The sequence below is a fragment of the Symphalangus syndactylus genome, chromosome 1 (genome assembly GCF_028878055.3).
Source record: "Symphalangus syndactylus isolate Jambi chromosome 1, NHGRI_mSymSyn1-v2.1_pri, whole genome shotgun sequence".
Classification (NCBI taxonomy): domain Eukaryota; kingdom Metazoa; phylum Chordata; class Mammalia; order Primates; family Hylobatidae; genus Symphalangus; species Symphalangus syndactylus.
In genome coordinates this window covers 16730069-16755344 of record NC_072423.2, presented here as the reverse complement: position 1 = coordinate 16755344, position 25276 = coordinate 16730069, and the positions used below count along the sequence as shown (strand labels likewise).

The 25276-nt window shown below is 38.2% G+C and overlaps 1 protein-coding gene across 8 annotated transcripts in view; it reads right to left on the bottom strand.

Annotated features, from left to right (window-relative positions):
• The window catches only part of RTTN (rotatin), a 205391-nt gene that overhangs the window by 19508 nt on the left and 160607 nt on the right, over positions 1-25276 (bottom strand). For 6 of the 8 annotated variants that reach the window (XM_055296715.2, XM_063636633.1, XM_063636667.1 and 3 more), the window contains 5 exons: positions 23220-23437; positions 6794-6899; positions 5932-6029; positions 4626-4703; positions 618-744 (listed from right to left, as the gene is read on the bottom strand). In XM_055296715.2, coding sequence (XP_055152690.1) covers positions 618-744; positions 4626-4703; positions 5932-6029; positions 6794-6899; positions 23220-23437 — 627 coding nt within the window. Of the gene's footprint in view, positions 1-617; positions 745-1416; positions 1579-4065; positions 4226-4625; positions 4704-5931; positions 6030-6793; positions 6900-23219; positions 23438-25276 lie in introns of those variants that run through there. The other 2 variants (XR_010120163.1, XR_010120168.1) reach the window with 2 other exon arrangements.

The following is a 25276-nucleotide window of genomic DNA, read 5'->3' as shown; positions in this document are numbered from 1 at the left end:
AATCATGCCACTCACCAGCTTACAACTGCCAATATCATCCTGTTACACTCACATAAAAATCCAAACTCCCTACTCTGGCCCCTGAGGCCCTACATGACCTGTCCTCCTATCTCACTTCAGATCACTCTCACCAGAACTCACAATGCACAGCCCACCACAGGCTCTTGATAAAACATCTATCGAGTGCATGAGCGAAAGAGGAGCCCTAGTGATATCAAGCATCACCAGACCAACTGTTCTGAGAACTAACTTTCAACATGCCAGTCTCCTGCTCTAGAATCTATAAGAAGTTCTAACCTTCACCTGAATTTTGAGGCCCTACATCATAATTTTTATCCTCTCGATTTTCCTACTAAACTCAATTTCCCAATGCCAGATAATCAGACCAGTCCTCCCTCTCTATTCCCTGCACTGCCAATGACTCTTTCATGTCAACACACTAAAATATCTGTCTGCTCTCATAATACCTATGAGAAAGCTTGCCTTTGCCCATCATATCCTCAATAAATCAGAGAAATACTTCAAAATAGGTATTAGTTTTTCCAGTCCACCTTAACAACATATATAAAACTAGTATTTTGGTATATTATTGAAAGGCAGTATTGGATCCTATTTACCATTTGGAAAATTTGCAGTATAGACACAAAGGAGCTGCAGAGAAATTTGCATCAATGAATCATCTATCAAAATCCAAGGCCAGAGAGAGTGCAAGACAGGGACAAGGTGAGCTTCAAGAGCTGCTTCCTGTTGAAGGAAGGGGAAAAGACAGCATTAGTCTGAATATATAACATTAAAATCAAAACAACAACAAAAGCCACCAACATAAGACACAAGGAGAACCCTGTGACGGCTTCAGCATCCTGCCCCAGCCCCACTGGGCTCCACACATGGCTGCCCTGACCACGAGCCTGACTAATCTCAGGAAGTCCCTTCAACACCAGGGTGGTTAAGATGTACCACTAAGGTAGGAAGCATAGAAAATAGCCTTTGTAACATGTAAATTAAACAGCAAAGTGATATCTCACAACACTGAATAAATTCCTGTAAATGTTATGAAATGGCCAAGAAGTGAGAATTTCTGATTAAGTAAACATTCTCATCAACTCTGAGTCCTCTTTGCCCACCCTCTCTCCCTCTCTTTCTCTCTCTCTCTGTGTGTGTGTATGTGTGTATATACTCAAAGTAAATTAGGTTTTGAGTAATTTGAATATATAAAATTCAGTCTAAATATTATGATAAGTCAATAAATTCTGAAGTAACTCAGAGTCTTTATTACAAAGATCAGTTACCCCAGGACAATACTGCAGATAAAATATAGCTGTTTAAGTGCAGCAATATCTGTTTTAAATGAACAAGAATTCCGAGGTAATTTGTAGACCCATGTTTATGCACGTGAGCATGCACATAAATACACACACAATTTCACATAGCATCAAGTGGCAGAAGAGAAGTGATTCCCAACGTTCAACACTCTCCGTAAGCACTGAAGTCATTCCCAGTGCTCTCTCTAAAGTTCTTCCCATGTTCACCACTCTCTGTGGCACACAGCCCTCCATCTGCAGCAGATGACCTTGTTTACTATTTCACAGAGAAGACAGAAACGATTAGGTACAAATTCCTTTATCTACTCTGCCATTCTGTCCACATAGTTTATCTGTATTTTCATCCATTCATCCTTCCTGTCTGACAAAGAGGTGTTCCACTTCTTGCCTGCCAGAGATTGATACATCCATCTGTGTTCTGAAACACAGCTCTTCCTGCCTCCTCAGGGATCTTAATCCACCAGTTAGTTCTCCTCTCGCTATCTCTTAAACAACTCGTCCCCAATTTGCTCATTTCTGTGCCTGTATTCAAGTAGTTTACATTTTAAGAGAAACAAACATACTCATTTCATCTTATATGTCCTAAATTATTAATGCCACTTTTCATGACCAAACTTTCACATTACTATTACTGTAATTTCCCCGTCTCACATTTAATCTTTAGCTCATTTCCATTTATTTTCTGCCCTGATGATTCTATTGAGGCCACTCCTACTTTTGTGGTTGCCAACAATGCTTAAGCACTGTGGCATTTGCTATATGTCTCTTAATTTCCATGCTGCTGCTCTATCTTGGATCATTTCTGATAGAGTCTGGATATTTGTCCTTGCCCAAATCTCATATTGAATTGTAATCCCCAGTGCTAGAGGTGAGGCCTGGTGGGAGGTGTTTATATCTTAGGGGCGGATTCCTCATGGCTTGGTGCTTTCCTCAAGACAGTGAGTGATCTCATGAGATCTGGTCATTTAAAAGTGTGTGGCACCTCCTCGCCAGCTCTCTTACTCTTGCTCCAGTTCTAGTAATGTGATGTGCCTATTCACCTTTTGCCTTCTTGTCATGATTGGAAGCGTCCTGAGGCCTCCCCAGAAGCAGATGCCACTGTGCTTCCTGTATAGCCTGCAGAACTGTGAGCCAATTAAACCTCTTTTCTTTAATAAGTTACCTAGTCTCAGATATTTCTTCACAGCAAGGCAAGAATGGCCTAATGCAATCTCCAAATTCCTTCTCCAGTATTCCCTTCTCAGTCGTTTTCTGCCCTCTCTTAAATGTTCCTATTTTCCAAACATATGACCTTGGTTTTCATTACATACTTTCTTGGGAAATTTCAATGATAGTGAGGACCACAAACACCATCTACACATTGATAACTCCTAATATCCCCACCTTGTATCACCCCTTAGAGTCCCAGACCCATAAAATCTATGGGCCACAAGCCATTTTTCACCAGGATGCCCCAAAGACTCTTGAGGCTAGCACGTGCAAGCATGAATATCGGGTCTCTCACACCTGTGCTCTGCTCTATCATGCACTCTTAATGCATGATAACGTAGCAGCTTAAACTGGAGTTTGGAAGTCATTCTACATTCCTCCTCTTCTCAAATGCCTCAAATTTACTCCCTACCCTCCTTCTCCTTTCTACCTGCTCAAGTTAAGGTGTCATCATCTCTTGTTTGAACTATGACAGTCCCCTCTGTCTAACCTTGTCCACTGTTTAATTCATTTACCTCACAGCCACCATGATCCTTCCAGTATGAAAACCCCTTAATGTTATGCATATGCAAACAGCAGGGTGGGGTGGCAGTGGGTGACCTGGTGAATTACCCAATAGTGGCCAACTATTAATAATGAGAACATGCCATACACCTGATAAAAGCTAAAACTGAAATTAACAATCTCTACCTCCATAAGATTATATTTACACTCAAGGATAATCTAAATATTCTTTGGATTTACTTCTTATTAAACAACTTAGAAATACAGAAATGCTTTGACTCATTGAGATATTACACTTTTATAAATGGCTAATGTGATACAAATTGAGCACAATATTTGTAACTAGTATCCAGGTTAGCATTTCATAAATCTTTATAGGTAGATCCCACATGTAAAGTATTCCAGAGTATTTCCCTGAATAAGGTGTCATGAATGAATATTAACTGCACACACATGAAATTTATATATTTACATATACACATCAATACTGACTGTACATCCAGTCACAAGCATAATAAGCATGAAGGAATCATTAAGTTTATTAATGGCACTTTTGTTTGAGAAAAAGTTCATATAAATTCACATATAGGGAATTTTAATAAATTGTATAAATAAATACTTAATTTCCATCAAACTACTTTGAAATATAAATTGTGAGTCATGCATCTGGCTTTTTAACATCGCTTAAGGAATAAGTGTGTTCAACATGTCCATTTTCCAGATGTGGTATCGTTTTTCCAGTTGTGTTCTTACCACAAATAAGAGCAAAACAGGTAAAAATTTATAAGGCAATAAAAGCTTCTATAATTTATCTTTGCTTTCTATATTAAAGCTTTAATTTAGTATTTTTTTAAATTTTATTGTCATGGCTAGCTTTTATAAAGAATAATCTAGTATTTCTGCATTAAAGCATTAATCTAGTATTTCAAAAGTGTTGTAAAACTATAGACAAAGCAAATCAGAGTGTTCAAAAGATTATATCCTCTATAGTAGTACTGATACAATGGTTTAAAACATCATCAATGCTTACAAAGCAAAACATCTCAGTGATTTTTAGACAGAAGGGCTGTGTAAATGGTCACAGGGAGTCAGCAGAGCTAGAAGAAACTTCCTCTTGGTGGATGTGGCCACACTAGGTAGCAGCTCTAACTATCTTCTCCTTTGAAGCAGGAAACTCTTCATCTTCTTTCCTTATAGATACAGACAGCTTCACTTATTTCCTTGAAAAGTTGTTTTGACAACCCGTTTTGAAACAATCTACCTTATAAGACACATCCAGCCATTCATTCCATACCCAAAACATTTAAAATGCCTAAGAGTACAGAATGAGGCTGAAGTTTGTGAAGTTAAAGTTTCAGTGATAAATCAAAACACTGATATACACAAGAAATGTAATCAGTGTTGATGAATAACGATCAGATACACACATTTCTGACAATTAACACTGAGTTTAAGGACCAATCAACTGTGTGTCTAAAAATTTAAAAGTCAGAGCTTTCCATTTTTCCTACTACATTGTCTCATACAAAAATTAAACTGCTTAATACCAGGACTTCTTCTATTAAAATTTTGAAAAGTAGCTCTACTTACTTTACATTCTTCATTTTGATAAAGACAGTTTCTTAGGAGCTGCATGGCAAGGCTTAACTCTTTAATAACACCATCCTCCTATTTAAATAAAAAGCAGTTGAAAACTGTGAATGCAACAGCATACTTCACTTTTTGTGTATAGTAACTCCCTCCCCTTTGGGTCACGGTACAATGCAGGTGTGCTCTAATCATGCCCAACCACTGTAACTTTGAGGGAACTGACAGGCTAACGATCTCTGAAAGATGACCATATCTCAAGAAACACATTCACCACGAAAAAGCTATTTCTGTTCTATCAAGCATGGAGGAACTCGGATATATGATAGCCTCCATGTTTCATCTCAATAAAGTGAGGCAGATACTGACAGATTTTCAATCATATCAGGTGTTGGCTGACTTTCTCAATGAAGGACCTTTGGCTAGAGAGGAAAGGAGGCAAAAAAAAAGAAAAAAAACAACTGATAAACATACAATCAATCTCCTGCATCAATTACATTATTAAATAAGACTTTGTCTTGGTTTCTTACTAAATGCAGTAGAAACTAGTTATTACACAGAGTGCTGCTATAACGACCTTACTTACACACATATATGTTTATTTATATATTTATACTATTCACACAATTTACTTTGCTGAATAAGTGGGTGGCAGATCTTGTGAACCACAGTAGTTATTGTTAATCATAGCTATTATATAATAACTATGCTATTTTGAGTTTACCTGAGCATGCAGTTTAAACATGAGTCCAGCAGACTCAATGCTAGAGGAGATATTCAGAAGGCACAGAAGGAGATAAACAGAGATGAGGAATACCAGCTCTGCAACCACCCAGATTTGGGGCAAATATTAGCTGCATCAATTACCAGTTGTGTGACTATGCTGTAATGAGTGTTTGTTCATGAGATAATAAATATGAAATGTTTCAATAGTGCCTGACATATAGAAAACTCTTAATAAATTATAGTTGTTGTAGATCTCATTCCTAGTTAACCTATGCTTGTTTTGAGATACAGATTTTCTTTTTGTAGTATAAAAAATTTATCTGGCATAATACCATGTATATGTGGATATTTCCAATGTTTATAATAACAACAGTGCATAAGAGACATGTTGTCTAAAGATCTTCAAGTAAGAATTAAGACCAAAAAAAGCCAACAATCTGCTAATGTAGAAGTCTCATTAATTTCTCCATCTGTATCTTTCTTCTAAATGAGACACTCATTTCAAGCTCGTGCTCATTTCTAGGCACAAGGGGACTGAAGAATGGTCTCTCTATACAGTCATTCATTTATCACAGAATGCTACCTTTTTTTTCAATACTGCTTTCCCAGGCCTCAGAGAATCTAGGTTCAGCTGTGCATTTATGTGTTTCATCTGCTCCATGCAATTGTCTATAAGATTGGCTGAAAGACAAAATCTGCAGTAGTCAAAAGGATATTCTATTTCCAAGTAAGTTAAAACCACATATACCAATCAGATTCTCAAAAAGGTAACATTTTCTATTTCTGACCCACTTCATTTTAGAATTTTCAGTCAGAGATTAGTGAATCAGAGGGGGGAAAAGTAAGAGAACTAAAATGCTGAAGGCCATTTGTTTTCAGTTTTTAGTAAGATACTACCCAAGTCCAATTTACAACTTGAGGAATACATCATTTGTTTTAGTAGCAAATCACAATTGGTATTAATGGACTTGATGTTGCCATTATTCTCTTTTCATTCTCAGATCTATATTCTCCGATTCCCAAATGAGAAATTACAACACTCAAGAGGGAAATTTATACGAAAATATGGAATCATCTGTTGCTGTTTTTACCATCAAAACTATGTGGGTTTTGTTCAGGTATACAGTGAGTGCTTCTGAATAGTAATATTTAATTATAATGAAACTCAATGTGTTACCTTTTAGCTTCCCTACTATTTACATATAGGTTCTTTAGAGCAAGAACCATCACATATTAAACAAACAAAAACAAACTATGTCTAATCTTTTTATTTGAAAAGTAATGCATATTTACTGCTTCTGTATGGAAAAAAATTATTTTTAGTGACACTGAGATTATACTATATGTTTTTTACATTTTGAGTCCAAAGAGAATTAACTTGAACAAGCAACAAAACATATGAATTGATAATGCCATCAAAACAGCTGATGTGTCATGTGGCTCACCTTTCAAAGCACGTTTCTGTGCTCTTCTACTGACAGCCAGAAGTGACATCAATGCATTTGCAGCTACTCTTTTCAGGATATCTTTGGAAGATTTCCCTTCATAGCACTGCAGAGAATACAAATCAAACCGCTTTGAAGAAATATTTAATCTGGAGCAAAACTGTTGTGAATAAAGAACATTTTCTGCTTAAAAGATATTGCTAGGTGTCAACTATCATGTGAAATTCACTGGATTTTGATAAATCATTAATATTCGTGAATGTTCTGTGTGGATAAGACTGTATAAGTTGTTTATAATACGGAAGAGAAAAACAATCATTCTTAAAGACCCATCCTCTACAGAAAAAAGCTTTATTTAGCTTTCACATAGCAAGCTCATATACTTACTCAAATTCATCAGAGCATATTGTATATACATGTGTGTACCTTATTAAAATGGGTTCTTGTAAAACTGCTGAACAGGAGAACTGTCATCAATTTCTTCATTTCTCCTTCTGGGGACACATTCCCCTCTCTCCATTTCTATCTAAACTACCCCTATATCTTAGGTGATTTGGTTCTTTCCATTTTTCATTTCTATGGTAACATGCACCCGTCATATAACATTTTCTCAAAAAATAGTGCGTAACTTTTTTGACTTTCAGAGAAATGGAAAATCATTTGTAATTCCGAAACTACTATTTCTGTATATTTCCTTTATACATTTAAATTTATGAGTTAGAAAAATTTTCACTTAAAAATTTATAATATGTATAAAAGTAGACATAATAACAGATTCCATACATTTTTATTAAAAAAAACAAAACAAAACAAAACTAGAAATTTGTGCTCCAAGATGGCCAACTAGATACAGCCAGGAGGAACATCTCCCACTGAGGGAGCGGGACATCAGGAAGACTGGCACACTCCTAGCAGATCTTCAGAGGGAAGGCATTGAGAGCAGATGGAGGGAAAACACAGAGCTGGGGCTGAAGGGGGAGGAAGCTGGGGACCCTGCTCGGGGCTACCAAGCACCACAATTTGTTCCTGGCCCCCAACAACTCCTGCAGAGGGGGAAGTTGAAAAGGCAAGGAACGAAATTTGCTCTCCCCACAGGCCTCTGGAATCCTGGTAGGAAGGGACCCCTGGACCACCATGGACATTTGAGTTGTCAGGGAAAGCTGCTTAGGGAAGTGGTAGAAGCAGAATTCCAGCTGAGGCAGAGCCCAGAAAGTTTGGTATGGGAGTGTCTACAGTGGAGCACGGCCAGGGATGCTCATCCCCTTAGGCTAGACTTGCTCCCATAGGAGACTTTATCCCTAGGGGAACTGTAGGACCTCAACTCTGCAGGGTGGTCTTGCCCATGAGACAGGGCCAGTCTGGGCCACCCTGTGATCTGCTGGCTTCTCCCAGAGCCCAAGCCTAGCCACACCTGCTTGGAGTGAAGCTCCCAGGTACGGGCCCACACGGTAGCTCCTGCACTGGCAGACTGTGCCTGACTAGCAGAGTGCTCCAGCAGAGTGACCCCAGTGGACACGCACCAGCATTCTTCCCCCACTGCAGCCTCCTTCATGCTGCCTTGCCTGCAGGCACTCACCCACTGGCCACCCACCACAGTGCTTTGTGGGCGTGTACAGGCGGACCTGCCTTCCCTTCCCCACCAGCACATGTGTGCACGTGCACCCTGCTGTGCCACTGCTGCCAGCCGTGAGTGCACCCCATCCTCCCTCCCTGCTATTGTCCTCAGAGAGTCAGCAGGCATGGAGCCCGCCAGCCCTGGGCCTGCCAGCACCCCGCCCCTGTGCTGGGGCTGCCAACACAGAACTAGCCACCAAAAGCATAGAACCCAGCCCCAGCCCTGAGCAGCCACTGACATCAGAATGAATGGGCACAAAGGGTACACATAGTCTTGCGTCCACCATTGCCCAGTCTCATGCTAATACCACTATCAGTATGAATGCACACACAGTCTCAGGTGGGGGCTCCCACATCCCCAAGCCATGCTGCTACCACAGCTGCTGTAGATGCCTGCATCAAGGCTGGCACCCTGGCACCTGACAGCACCCTGATGCAGCTGATGAGTGTGCACCCTGCTGCACTGCCACTGCTGCTGACATGTGTCAACAAGGATGGATCCTACTGCCACTTCCCTACGAAGTGCTTTGGCTGGCACCAACCATCAGAGAGTTACGAGCAGCAGTCTTAGAGCACCTTGGACCCTCCAGAGCAGCAGGTTCCTAACCCTGAGGAAACAGAGATCAAAGCCCTGCCCTGATACCAGTCCCCAAGAGTTAGAGCACACAGTCCAGGAGCTGAGTTGAGCCTTGGCTCCCTAAAATCTTCCTAAAATGAGTCGACTGAATACACCTTATATCATAATGAAATGCCCAAGGACATTAAGTAGGATAAAAGGAAAAAAAAAAAAAAAAAGACAATCATCCAAAGGATAGCAACTTCAATGACCGAAGGAACATCAGCCCACAAAGATGGAAAAAATAAAAACAAAAAAAATAAAAAAAAAAAAACAGTGCAAGAACTCTAAGACCTCAAAAATCCAGTGTCTTCTTTCTTCCAAACGACCATACTAATTTTCCAGCAAAGGTTCTTAACCAGGTTGATATGGCTGAAATGACAGAAATAGAATTCAGAATATGGACAGGAATGAAGATCATTGAGATTCAGGAGAATATTGAAACCCAATCTAAGAAAGCTAAGAATAAAAATAAAACAATACAGGAGCTGACAGCCAAATAGCCAAGAAAAGAATGTAACCGACCAGACAGAGCTGAAAATCACACTACAAGAATTTCATGATGAAATCACAAGTATTAACAGCAGAATGGACCAAGCTAAGGAAAGAATCTCAGAGCTTGAAGACTGGTTTTATAAAATAAGACAGTCAGACAAGAGTAAATAAGTAAGTAAATAGGAGCAAACAAAACCTCCAAGAAATATGAGATTATGTAAAGAGACTGAATCTACAACTCACTGGTGTCCCTGAAAGAGATGAGGAGACATATCTCATCATCCATGAGAACTTTCCCAACCTAGCTAGAGAGGTCAACATTCAAATTCAGGAAATGCAAAGAACCACAAAACACTTCACAAGATCATCCCCAGGACACATAATGATCAGACTCTCCAAAGTCAGGGAGAAAAAGAAAAAAAAAAAAAAAAAAAAGGTAAAGGAAGCTAGAGAGAAAAAGTCAGGTCACCTACAAAGGGAAGCATATCAGATGAACACTAAACCTCTCAGCAGAAACCCTACAAGCTAGAAGAGATTGGTGGCTTATATTCAACATTTTTAAAGAAAAGAAATTCCAACCAAGAATTTCATATCCAGCAAAACTAAGCTTCATAAACAAAGGAGAAATAAGATCCTTTACAGAAAAGCACATGATTAGGAAATTTGTTACCACCTGCCTTACAAGAGTCCCTGAAATAAGCACTAAATGTGGAAAGGAAAGACTATTACCAGCCACTACAAAAACACACTTAAGTACACAGACCAGTGACACTATAAAGCAACCTCACAAACAAGTTGGCGTAACAGCTAACAAAACGATGACAGGATCAAATTAAAACATATCAATACTAACCTTGCATGTAAATGGGCTAAATGCCACAACAAGGAACAGTGGCAAGATGGATAAATATGCAAGGCCCAGTGGCATGCGGTCTTCAAGAGACCCATCTCATATGCAGTGACACACATAGGCTCAAAACAAAGGGATGGAAAAAGGCTACCAAGCAATGAAAAACAGAAAAAAGCAGGGACTGCAATTCTAATTTCAGACAAAACAGACTTTAAACCAACAAAGATAAAAAAAGACAAAGAAGGGCATTACAAATAGTAAAAAACTCAATTCAACAAGGAAACCTAGCTATCCTAAATATATATGCACTAAACAAAGAAGCATCCAGATTCATAAAGCAAGTTCTTAGAGATCTTCAAAGAGACTTAGACTCCCATAGGGTAACATGGGAGACTTCAACACCTCATTGACAGTATTAGACAGATAATCCAGACAAAAAATTAACAAAGATATTCAAGACCTGAACTCAACACTGGACCAAATGGATCTGACAGACATCTACAGAACTTCCCACCAGAAAACAACAGAGTATACATTCTTCTCATTGCCACATGGCACATACTCTAAAATCAACCACACAATCAGATACAAAACAGATTTCAGCAAATTCAAAAAAATCAAAATTATACTGAAATGGTTTGGATCTGTGCCCCCATCCAAATCTCATGTTCAACTGTAATCCCTAATGTTGGGGACTGGATCATTGGGGTAGATCCTTCATGAATGGTTTAGCACCATCCCTTTGGTTCTGTTCCTGTGACAGAGTTCTCATGAGATCTGGTTGTTTAAAAGTGTGTGGCATCTTGCCCCTCTCTTCCTCCTGCTCCCACCAAGTGAGATGCCTCGCTCCCCCTTCTGCCATAATTGAAAGTTTCCTGAGGCCTTCCCAGAAGCTGAGTAGATGCCAGCATTATGCTTCCTGTACAGCCTGTGGAACCGTGAGCCAATTAAACCTCTTTTCTTTATAAATTACTCAGTGTCAGGTATTTCTTTACAGCAATGTAAGAATGGTCTAATACATATACCATCCACACTCTCAGACCACAGCACAATAAAAACAGAATTCAGTACAAAGAAAATTGCACAAAACCATTCATTTACATTGAAATTAAGCATCCTGCTCCTGAATAACTTTTGGGCAAATAATGAACTTAAGGCAGAAATCAGCAAGTTCTTTGAAACTAATGAGAACAATGATAACATACCAGAATCTCTGGGACACAGCTAAGGTAGTGTTAACAGGAAAATTTGGAGCACTAAATGCCCATATTGAAAAGTTAGAAAGATCTCAAGTTAGCACCTAACATCACAACTAAAAGAACTAGAGAAGAAAGAGCAAACCAACCCCAAAGCTAGTAGAACACAAGAAATAATCAGAATCAGAGCTGAAGAAGACTGAGACATGAAAATCCATTCAAAAGACGAACGAAGTGAGGAGCCGGTTTTTTGAAAAAAATAATAAGATATATGGACCACTAGCTAGACTAATGAAGAAAAGAGAAAAGATCCAAATAAACATAATGAGAAATTACAAAGGGGATATTACAACTGACCCCAGAGAAATAACCATCAGAGACTATTATGAACACTTCTATGCACACAAACTAAAAATCTAGAAGTGGATGAATTCCTGGCCACATATATCCTCCCAAGACTGAACCAGGAAGAAACTGAATCCCTGAACAGACCAATAATGAGCTGTAAAATGGAATCAGAAATAAATAGCCTGCACACCATAAAAGCCACGGATCCGATGGATTGACAGCCGAATTCTACCAGATATATAAAGAAGAGCTGATACCATTCTTACAGGCATTGTTCCCCAAAAAAATGAGAAGTAGGAACTCCTCCTCAACTCATTCTATGAGGCTAGCAAGGTATGGCGAGATAACTTGCACACTTGGAGGACGGAGAGAGCAGCAACTGGGGGACTTCACATTGAATTCAGTGCTGCTCTATCACAGTGGAGAGCAAAGCTGTGCTGGGCTCAGCCAACACCCATGCATGGAGAGATCATTTAGATCAACTGCCCAAACCAGCAGTCAGAAGTGGAGTTTCTTGGCAAGCCTTGCCACCGTAAAGCCAGTGCTCTGGGGTCCTAGGTAAACTTGAAAGGCAGTCTTGGACACAAGGCCTGCAATTCCTAGGCAACTCCTAGCGTTAGGCTGGGCTTAGAGCCAGTTGACTATGGTGGCATGTGACACAGGGAGACACCAGCCAGGGCAGCTAAGGGAGGCCTTACACCATTTCTCCCTCAATCCCAGGCAGTGCAGCTCGCAGCAACAGAAGTGACTCCTTTCTTCTACTTGAGAAGGAGAGTAAACAAGACTTCGTCTTGCATCTTAGATACCAGCTCAGTCACAATAGAACAGGGCACTGGGTAGAGTCGTGAGACCCCCCATTCCAGGCCCTAGCTCCTGGATGACATTTCTAGACAAAACGTGGGCCAAGGGAACCCACTGCCTTGAAGGCAAGAAACCAGTCCTGGCAGGATTCATTACTTGCTGACTAAAGAGCCCTCAGGCCCTGAATAACCAGCAGCAATATCCAAATAGTACACCACAGGCCTTGGGCTCTGGGATGTGCTGACTTTAGGTATCACCCAGCACATTCGCAGCTGTGGTGGCTACAGCAAAAGACTCCTTCTGTTTGAGAACAGCAGAGGGGAAAGTAAAGGGGACTTTGTCTTGCATCTTAGGTGTCAGCTCAGCCACAGTGGGTAGAGCAACAAGTAGGCTCTTGGGCTCCCTGAATCCAGGCCGAAGCTCTTGGACAGTATTTCTGGACCATCCCTGAGCCAGAGGGGAACTGACTGTCCTGAAGGGTGAGCCCCAGGTCTGGCAGCATTCGTCACTGAATGATAGAAGTGCCCTTGGGCTCTAAGTGAACATTGGCAGCAGCCTGGTAGAACTCCCATGGGACCGTGGTATTGGTGGCCAAAAGGAGAGTCTCCTTTTCCTGTGGAAAGGGGAGAGAAGAGCAGAAAGGACCCAGTATTGTGGTTTGAGTGCCAGGTTAGTCGCATTAGAATAGAACATGAGGTAAAATTCTAAGGTTTTTGACTCTAATCCCTGGCTCACAGACAGCATCTCTGGACCTGTTCAGGGTCTGGGGGAACTTACTGCTCTGAAGGGAAGGACAGAAACCTGGCTAGCTTTGTCACCTACTGATTATGATGTCCTAAGGCCTTGAGTGAACATAGGTAAGCAGGTAGCAACTGCAGTGGGCTTGAGAGAAACCCAGTGTTGTGTTGACATCAGGACTAATCCAGCGCAGTTCCAGTGGTGGTAGCCACAGAGATGCTAATATCACCACACCCCCAGTTCCAGGCTGCTCAGTATATAGAGAGAGACTCTGTTTGTTTGGGAGAAAGTAAGGTAAAAGAACAAGAGTCTCTGCCTGGTAATCTGGAGAATTCTTCCAGATCTTATCCAAGACCACCAAGGCAGTACCTCTACAAGTCTGCAAGAAATGAAGTGTTATTGGGCTTAAGGTCCAACTCCCTTGGAGTGCCTGGAAAGCCTACTCAAGGAGGACACACACAAACAAGCCCAGACTGCAAAGACTGAAACAAAAACCTAACTCTTCAATGCCCAGATACTGACGAACATCTACAAGCATCAAGATCATCCAGGAAAAAATGACCCCACCAAATGAACTAAAATAAGGCATCAGAGACCAAGCCTGGAGAAACAGAGAAATGTGAACTTTCAAACAGAGAATTCAAAATTGCTGTGTTAGGGGAACTCAAAGAAATTTAAAATAAGAGAAGGAATTCAGAATTTTATCAGATAAATTTAACAGAGAGATTTAAATAATTAAGAAGAATGAAACAAATTCTAGAGTTAAAAAATTCAATTGGCATACTGACAAATACATCAGTCTCATAATAGTAGAGCTGACCAAGTAAAAGAAAGAATTAGTAAGCCTGAAGGCAAGCTATTTGAAAATACACAGTCAGGGAAAGGAGACAAAAGAAAAAAGAGAATAAAGAATAATGAAGCATGCCTATAAAACCTAAAAAATAGCCTCGAAAGGGCAAATTTAAGAGAAAGAGATAGTGGTAGAAAGTTCATTCAAAGGGATAATTTCAGAGAACTTCCAAAACCTAGAGAAAGATCAATATTCAAGTACAAGGTTAGAGAACACCAAGCAGATTTAACCCAAAGAAGACATTTAAGATATCATAATCAAACTCCTAAAGGTCAAGGATAAAGAAAAGAACCTAAAAGCAGCAAGAGAAAAGAAATAACATACAATGGACCTCCAATATATCTGGAAATGTTACAGGTCACAAGAGAGTGGCATGACATATTTCAAGTGCTGAAGGGAAAAAAAAATAAAACAAAAAACAAAAAAACTTTACCCTAGATAGTACATACGGCGAAACTATCCCTCAAGTATGAAGAGAAATAAAAACCTTAGACAAACAAAAGCTGAAGGATTTCAACAACACCAGACTTGTCCTACAAGAAATAGTAAAGTGAGTTCTTCAGTCTGAAATGAAAGGATGTTAGTGAGCAAGAAGAAATCATCTGATGGTACAAAACTCACTGGTAATAGTAAGCACACAGAAAACCAGAGACTACTGTAACACTGTAATGGTGTTGTGTAAACTACTCTTATCTTAAGTGGAGAGTCTAAATTATGAACCAATCCAAAATAATAACTACAGCAACTTTTTAAGACAAAGACAGTACAATAAGACATAAAGAGAAACAACTAAAAGTTAAAAAGCAGGAGATAATGTTAAAGTGTAGAGTTTTTATTAGTTTTCTTTTGCGTGTGTGTTTGTTCATGCCATCAGTATTAAGTTGTCATTAGTTTAAAATAATGGGCTATAAGAAACTATTTGCAAGCCTCATCATGGTAACCTCTTACCAAAAACAATACAAACGGAGACACAAAAACTAAGAAGAAATTAACATACCACCAAAGAAAATCATCTTCACTAAAAGAAAGACAGAAGGAATTAATGAAGAATGAGATCACAAAACAATTAGAAAACAAATAACAAAACGGCAGAAGGCAGTCCCTACTTGTCAATAACAACATTGAATGTAAATGGACTATGGGCTAAACTCTACAATAAAAACACACAGAGGACCACTTATCTGTTGCCTACAAGAAACATACTTCACCAATAAAAATATATACAGACTGAAAATAAAGGGATGGAAAAAGACATTCCATGCCAATGAAAAAAAAAAAAATAGGAGTAGCTATACTTAGACAAAATAGATGTCAAAACAAACACTGTAAGGAGAGACAAAGAAGGTCATTATATAATGATAATGCAGTCAATGCAGCAAGAGGATATAATGATTGTAAGTATATACGTACCCATCACTGGAGCGCTGAGATATATAAAGCAAATATTAGAGCTAAAGAGAGAGAGAGATCTCAAGACAATAACGTCTGGAGACTTCAACACCCTACTTTCAGCATTGAACAGACAGATCTTCCAGACAGAAAATCACCAAAGAAACACTGGATTTAATCTGCACTAAAGACCAAACGGACCTAATGGATATTTACCAAACATTTCATCTAATGGCTGCAGAATACACATTCTTCTCCTCAGCATATGGATCATTCTGGAGGATATTCCATATGTTAGGTTCACAAAACAAGTCTTAAAACATTCAAGAAATTGAAACAAAATCAAGCATCTTCTATGACCAGAGTATAATAAAACTGGAAATCAATAACAAGAGGAATTTTGGAAACTATACAAACATGAAAATTAAACAATATGCTCCTGAATGTCCAGTGGGTTAATGAAAAAATTAAGAAGAAAATTGAAAAATTTCTTGAAACAAATGATAATGGGGCCAGGCATGGTGGCTCACGCCTTGTAATCCCAGCCCTTTGGGAGGCCAAGGTGGACGGATCACCTGAGGTCAGGAGTTCGAGACCAGTTCGGCCAACCAACATGCGAAAAATATAAAAATTAGCTGGGCACGGTGGCAAGCGCCTGTAATCCCAGCTCCTTGGGAGGCTTGAGGCAGGAGAATCACTTGAACCCAGGAGGCAGAGGTTGCAGTGAGCTGAGATCGTGCCACACTGCACTCCAGCCTGGGTGACAGAGTGAGACTCTGTCTCAAAAATAAATAAATAAAAATAAAAAATAAAATAAAAATACATGTAGCAATTGCGGGCAGAGTTGGGTCGGAGTTAAGACTCCTAAGGAAATAGTTGTGTGCACAGATATGTCTTTTATTCCCTCCTGAAATTCCATTAAAATGACAAAAATGGGATTATACACACACACACACACACACACACACACGACTGAAAACGAGAAAGCAGATGGATGAGTGGCAAGTTTATTAGGCTTGGGAACCCTGAATTCTAAGTGGTGAGTGGGGAAAGCTGAAAACTACCCCAATCTATCCACTGAACTGCCCAAGGCTGAAGAAATTTAGCACCAGGTATCCCTGGATGTGAGGATGAAGAAGGATTGCTTAGTCTCTAAAATGCAGTTACATGCCCAGATCCTGCCTGACAGCCACGAATTTCTATGTAATTAAGCCACTCTTCCTCCCAGCCCTTGCAAAATCCTGGATGTTTAGTCTCTGGAGAGGATAAATTAGGATTCTGAACTGGCAGAGACGGGAACATTTGTGGGCAAGAGTATTCTACTAAAACCTTTGAAGTTAGATTAAGTGAAATTGTGCAAACTAAATTCTGAGACCTCAGCTGTCGTCTCCTACTTGGCTACATAACATTTGGCAGTTGGGTTTTCATTCTCCAGGGAATCTGATAAGCCCCAGAAGACAAGCCTACAAAATAACCCCCACTGGTCCCCCTGGACAGCAACTGACAAGTTGCACTCATATGCTCAGGGATGTCAATCTGCTTTGAGTTTCCCAGTCTTAAATAGAGCACATAATCAAGATTACCAGACACCAAGAAAAGCTGCCCAACAGAAAAGAGAGACTAAAATAAATACAGGAAAAGACAGCAAAGAGAGATTACATAGGGAAAAAAAAAAAAAAACCTCATAGGAGTTCCAAATGTACAGAGCATACAAAGTACAGGGAATGTCTCTGCAGTAATTTAGAAAGCATGAGTTTATAGATGGAAAGAATCCCCAAGACAGCCCAGTACAACGGCTAAAACAGATCCACACCTGGATGCTTCATCTAAACATTTTAGAATACGAGAAAAAGGAAAGATTCTAAAAACTTCCAGGAAGAGAAAAACCAGGAATTTTAAGGGCTTCGGAATTTCCTTTTTTTTTTTTTTTCTTTTGAGACGGAGTCTCGCTCTGTCGCCCAGGATGGAGTGCAGTGGCGCGATCTCTGCTCACTTCAAGCTCTGCCTCCAGGGTTCACACCATTCTCCTGCCTCAGCGTCCCGAGTAGCTGGGACTACAGGTGCCCACCGCCACGCCTGGCTAATTTTTTTGTATTTTTAGTAGAGATGGGGTTTCACCGTGTTAGCCAGGATGGTCTCGATCTCCTGACCTCGTGATCCACCCACCTCAGCCTCCCAAAGTGCTGGGATTACAGGCATGAGCCACCGCACCCAGCCAAGGCTTCAAAATTCTCTATAGTAACATTTGGAATTAAAAAGAACAGACTATGGCTTCTAAATTCTGAAGTAAACGATTTCCAATCCAGAATTCTCACTAGCCTAACTATAAATTACATGTAAGGGTGATAAAGACTTTCAGTCTTATAGATCTCAAAAGACCTCCTCAGTACCTTTTCTCTGAAAGCTAAGGGAGAAGAAACTCTAAGCAAAAACAAAGAGCATTAACTAGGAGAGAAGGCCACAGGAAATGGGAGACAGCATGCGGGATGCAGGAGACTGCACATAGCACACAGGTAAAGGAATTCCTGGAACCAGGTGAATGGATATCTCAGGATGACAGGAGACTGCACCTAGCACAGAGGTAAAGGAATTCCCAGAAACAGGTGAATGGATATCCCACAACGACAGGAGACTGCACCTAGCACAGAGGTAAAGGAATTCCCAGAAACAGGTGAATGGATATCCCAGGACGACAACAGGCACCAAGTAGGTTAGAAGGAATTGGGAAGAGATTTATTCCAAAAGATGAAGCGATGAAGTTCTGACAATTCTGAACACACTGAGAGGATATTTAATTCTGGCAAAGAGCATGGAGTTTATAAATGATAACAGGAAAGTCAGCATGTTTTAAAATAATACAATAATTACGTCTAAGGCAAACAAAAGCTGTGCAAGAAAAGAAAATTAAACACTCTGCAACATGGTTCAATTGTGTATAACACTGTCATAAATTTAATACCATTCACGCTGCCTATTCTCTAATTGGCATTATGGTATATCGATATTAGGAGAATAAGAAGGAAACCCATTTTGGCAGGGTAGGTGGGTGAGGCATGAAAAAAAAGCTACAGTCTCATTTTCCATAGTAGGAATTCAATAGATAATATCTCAAACTGAATAATCAAGACAAAAAAATAAGCATGTTATTTAGATACATGAAAGAGAAGCTATAAAAAGTAGCTAAATGAGGTATAAGTGGTCACCTCTGAGAAAATGACGAATGAAGGCAGAAATCTACTTTTAGTAAAAACTTACAGATAAAACTGTTTGGTTCTCTAAAATGTGTACACGGTAAAACTGAAATCAAAGCCCCATACCAAAACCAAACAAACAAAAAGGAAACAAACAGGATTAACCTATGGTAAATTCACATACTTTCCAACATGTACTGAAGGAAAGGCTGGAGTGAAGAACTGACTTTCTATCAGTTTCCATACAGTACTTACTGCAGACTGAAAAACAGTCTGAGCATCTCTGCACAGAGCAAGTGGACATGACTGGAAGTGTGAGGAGCCGGGAGGCAGCAAGGCTGAGAATAAACTCAAGCAACAGATAACTAGCTCCTAGATGATGCAAATACACAAAAAGAGAAAAAGAAATCGAGACGATACAGAGCAAGAAATAATGTCTTTTCATCAACCAAAATTCATTTAAATGTCATGCTCTTTCTAGATTAATCCCTTCTGTACATTTAAGTGATGTAGGGTATTCTAGGTCAAGACTTTCTTGCTTTCTTTCCAAAAGGTACTTAATGTAAAAAATAGGCTTTTTAATTACAGTGAACATTCATCAACACAACAGTATCTTAAATATATAAGCCTTCCTTTCAACAGATTTACCCTTGAATTTTACCATTCACTAAATGTGAGCACAAAATACATCTAAAATAAGACACAAGAGTTCCTCATTTGCATTACTACTTTTAGATATCAGATCAAATATAAGGAGCAAAATTAATTCATTATCTCAATTGATTAATACATCAATTATAGATGAAATCTACTACATAGAGAGATTTTTATTGATCTTGTTATCTATATGTATTTGCAAATAAAACATATTGAGCACAGTAGGCCCCCTTATCTTTGAGGGATCCATTCCAACACCCCCAGCGGATACCTAAAACCATGAATAGTACCCAACTCTATATATTCTAAGTTTTATTACTATACATATGGAACTACAATAAAGTTTAATTTATAAATTAGGCAGGAAGGAGATTAACAATAATAATAACAGAATAGTATAATAAAAATTATGTGATTGTGGCCTCTCTCTAAAGTATCTTACTACAATGCACTCATCCTTCTTCGTCTTGTGATTTGTCAGTCTGATAACCAAGATAGCTATACTAAGTGATGAATGGGCACATATCGTATGCAACGTGGGTAAGCTAGACATAGGATGATTCACGTCCCGGGGGGAGACAGAGCAATATTTCATCATACTACTCAGAATGGCATGCAGTTTAAGACGTAAGAATTGTGTATTTCTGGAATTTTCCATTTAATATTTTTGGACTACAGTCAACCATGGGTAACTGAAGCCATAAAAGGCAAAACTACAGATAAGAGGAGAGTACTGTATCTTCACAAACTAGGGAAGGTAAAATCTCTGCTAAGTCAAATGTGTTCAGTATTTTATGGACAAAAGAGAGCTGAATATTTCTTAGAAAATGTTCAAAGTCTGAAACCATCTCAAAATGGACTTACAAAAAAACACTTACACATGACTAAAGATGTAAGTATGAATACCTTCAACATGTATCCCCTATGGGATAGTGCTATAAAGCACCATTTAAAAGATAACTCTGCCCATTTTAATTGAAGTTCCAATACAGTAATTTGTTAGGAGGATGGAGATTTTAGAGGCAGCTGAAACTTAGTAATAATGTAATAAAAGCCTATCATTTTGCACTTGAAGAACTGAATCACAAGAAGTTAAGTGACTTGCCTAAGGTCCCATATCAAATGTTTTTTGCGTATGGATTTACAGAAAACTTAAATAGACCTTTGAAAGACACCAATTTTAGAATATAATTTCTTCAGATAATTTAGACTGTAGTTTACTTTGCTTCATATAGCACTTGGCCCAAACCACAGCCTCCATGGACATATAGTAAGCTACATTTATTACTTACCAAAACGTGTTGCTGTTGAATGTATTCTAATAATATTTTAATTCACATATCCTATTTCTATAGGGCAAAAAAACCAGTGTTTGTAATTTAATAGGCCCATTAACTCCCAATTTACATTAGGTACACATTTTGTCATAAGTGTGCCAGGAGTATACTTCCTCTCTTCACTTTCTTTGTCTTAAACTTGCCTGTGCCTTTCTAACAGATGTCATGTATCCAAATTCTACTGCTTACACTAACACAAAGAGTATGATTTATTAGGAGACATGGTTTAAATAATTGGTTAATGTATCCATACCCTCACAAAATACATGTTTTGTAATTTAGAAGAAATAAAGAAGAAAATTAGCTAGTCATTAGGAAAATCATTGAGATATTCTGTGACTGTAGGCTATCTCATTTTCTTTGTCCAAAAAGGTAACAAAAAAATTATAAACAAAAGCTTTTATAATGAATAATATTACAAAGTATTAGGTAAAAATAAGGACAAGGTACATTTCACAAATTCCTCTAGCACAGATTTTTTTTTTCCTGTGTATACTATTATAAACTGATTCATTACTCTACATGGATCCATATGTATCATGAGTCTCATCACGGATCCTTCAAACACAGCACCACAAACAACATTAAAGAGTTGGGAAATAAAATAGCCCTGGCTTCGCCTGGCTGGAAGTCTTTAAATTTCCCAGGTCCAGGAGGACTGGTTGCAGAACATCTAGTCATCCATGCAGAGCCAGGCTCCCACAGCTATTGCCATTTTGGCCTTGGCAGGGAGGGCAGGGCCCAGCACACTGCCCTCACTGCACTCTCCTCTGAGTGAGTGAAGTCACTGAAATTCTCTGTCGAGCAAAGTGTGTCAGCAAGATCAAAAGCCTTTCCCCAAGCAGTACCGTGCTCCAACCAAAGCCAAAGTTAGGAAATTTATAATTAAATTAGATAGCGGTTGTGGTTGGGAGACTTTTGAAAAGGTTTGAATTTTCCTCCTTACAACATTCTTTAAAGTGCAAAACTGGAGACTCAGTTAATCATTGGGAAATAAAGTCTGTTGTTCTGATGGGGAATGAGAAAACTGGGACAACGTCCAGTTTTTGTTTTCAACAAAGAAAATTTAAGTGAACTGACAGTGAGGGAGTAGGTACAGGAAAGCTATGGCCTCCCAAGAATAAGAGGCTTTTAGAGAAATGCTTTGAGGAACCCTTCTCCCCTAGAGCTCTATCCAGGCTTCTGAAGGCGCTGCTGGAGATGGATGAGAAAATGGGGGATGCCTTAACAGGCTTCTTACCTATGCTGGAAAGGCAATCAGATTCTGTAGCACAAGGGAGACAAAGTCCCCTGAGAAGCCCTGTGACACTCTCCACAGGACAGCTCCTGGGTGAACCAGGAAGCGTTTTCTCCTCTCTTACTGGCAATCCTTTCTGCATCTCAACATAATCAAGCCTTGTGCCCAAAATGCACAAGCAGTCATACCAGAAATATCTGCATGACCATGACTCTCACAGGCAAAGAAGTGGGTAAAAATCTCCAAATTCTAAGCAACAAAGGGCCTATAACAAATCGGCACAGAGACAATCTTCTGTCTTTGCCAAACGTGGCTGGCTGATTGGGAAGCTGACGCAAATTCTTCAGTAAACAATTCTATTACTTTTCTACCTTTCAGCGAGAAGACAAAAATCATAAAACCATATGATTAAAAAGAATAATTCTAAATACTGAAAAATCTAAAAATATTCCTGTTTGTAAAAAACAATGTACAACTTTAACTTAGTAAACACACAGTTTTTAAAAAATTACTAATCTACTTATAAAATAATACTTTAGTGATTTTAGAATGTTTTCTGATTAATAAAATTATTGATTCACATTTTAGACTATAAACATAATTTTATAAGATAAAACAGGTAACAGGGCTTGGAAAGGGGGCATTTTCTTCCAAATGTGCCAGACAAGTCCACTTACCTATACATGTAACCAGCCCCAAAAATCTGTGGTCCATTTATAGAAATCAAATGTCACTTAGAATATATTTTCAGAGACATAGATTTATCTTTAAAATTACAATAAATTTTGAACCATAACTGCATTCCTGAAATATATCCATTTTCGTCATGATATGAAACATTGTCTTGATCAACTGTTAGATTTAGATTAGTAATATTTCACTTCAAATTTTTATATCATATTCACTGAAGAAACTGGTCAACATAAGCGGGTGGGGCTAAGGAGGAGATAGTTAATTTAACTTTATAAACTTTTGTATCATTTAAACAGTCATAATAAGCATTACTATTTCTTAATTTAAATGACTGAGACAGTTTTTAACAAGACCATGACTGAAAGTCAATTCATTTAAATGCTAAAGTTTTTGAAAAACCAAGAAATGACGTACCTGAAGAATTACATCACTAAGTCGTTCTAGAGATTTCTGATTTTCCTGAGTGTCATCAAGAAGTGAAGCCATTGTTGGACTATAGGATAAATTTGTTTTGCTCTTAGCCTGGAGATGCCCTTTTGCTTCTTCGGTCAAGAGAATAGAAAGGAATTGCAGGCTGGCAGTATACAGGGCAGGGCACGTGGCAGACAAGCCTGCACATTTGCAGAACATATCTAAAAGAATAATTTCAGATGTGAATGTTTGAAAATTTCTTCAAAATTCAACAAAGAAGGAAATCAAATTGATTTTAAAGTAACTATACTCTGGATCATCTAGATTACCAACTTGTGTGATTGTGTTGCAATTTTTAAAGGAGCTGGTACCAAATAGAACTTAAAAGCAAGACTTAGTATGCAGTGTTGGCACAATGTACAAATAAATATTTCATAGCAGTTCAGACAGCACATGAGTGGTCACGAACTGATTCACAAACTTAATACAGAGTGGAAAGAACAGACCAAACTCAAAGGAATTTACACTGAAACAGTCATTATTAATTTCCTGTTGGGAGCACTGGTTTTGTTTAATCAAAATTACATGTGTTGTTCTATATTTTATAAACTTGAAAAATTGGATTTATAATTTTGTTTTGATTTTATATTTTAGATTTATGCTTGTGTGAGAATTATAACCATAAAAATTTTTACTTAGATTTTGGCTTGTACAAATTAAAGTTACATAAGAAAAATAAAGTAGCAGTAGAGTTTCATGAGAATTATGTTCATTTAAATGATGTCCAAATATTAGTCAAGTTTGAGAAAAGACTCTTATAGATAACGCAAGTTACGGAGTGACCACGAGATCTTTTAAATGTATATGGGCATATGAGATGGAAATTGATTTTAAAAAAAACAAAAACCAAAAATAAAACCATGGCAAAAAAATCAATGATAATTGTTATTAATGCTTTCATTAACATTACTATTATGAAAACCATTTATGCGGTAAGTTACTCTTGATTAGTACTATTATTACATAAAACTATAGACATATTTTGAAGGAAGGTTTTGAATTTAATATGTATTTATTTTATCACTAGAGAAATAGTGTCAGATAAATAAGTTTAAGTCAGAGGTCAGCAAACTTTTTCTGTAAAGGGCCAAGTAGTGGGTATTTTATATTCTGCAGGTAACTGGCTTTTTCACAACTATTCTTCTCAACTGTTGTAGCATGAAAGCAGCCATATGCAATATGTAAATGAGTGTGGCTATGTTCCAATAAAACTTTATTTACCAAAACAAGCTGCAGGCCAGATTTATCTAATGTGGGTAGCATCATGCTTTCTATTGATATTATTGGTGACTCAGGTGATAAACTAATTTTCCCCCAATAAATATAAGAAGAAAATCTCAATGTCTTAATCAGTCAATCTCTTTCAATTATTATATTTTAAACAAAATAATGATATCCTACATGGACACTGTACTCCATGGTAGACTCAGAACTCCTATATTCAGAAAACTAACAATTCTGTTCCTTGTTAAACATGCATTTGCCGTAATTCTTACTATCGCTTTGGTTAAAAATTGTATCATGCATTTAAGTTTACTGAATGATCAAATGATAAAATAAATGTTAAAAAAAATCAGTCAGTTGAATTAGCAGGTACTTTGGAAGCTTAAAATAACTCAATTTTGAGTACATTTAAGCAGGTTGTTTAAAAAGGTTACATAAATGTCAGCTATGAATATTTATGTTAAAAAACAGCTTTTTTCTATGCTAAAATTTAGGAGGCTTCATGAATAATTAAAGATTAGTTATTTTAAAATAACCATGTTTATTTTAGTGGGCAACTATCATGAAAAACATCTTATAAAAATAATTATACTATACTCTTCGCATTTCTGTACTATAAGAAAATTCTGATGTGATGAGAAAGTTATTTTTATCATAACTTTCCATGTTATCATGTATACCGGATTTTATATATGAAGATGTATCCGCATATGATGCATATATGTCAGAAATGATACTGGTTTCTATACCAACACGAGAAAATTTATCTCACTGTT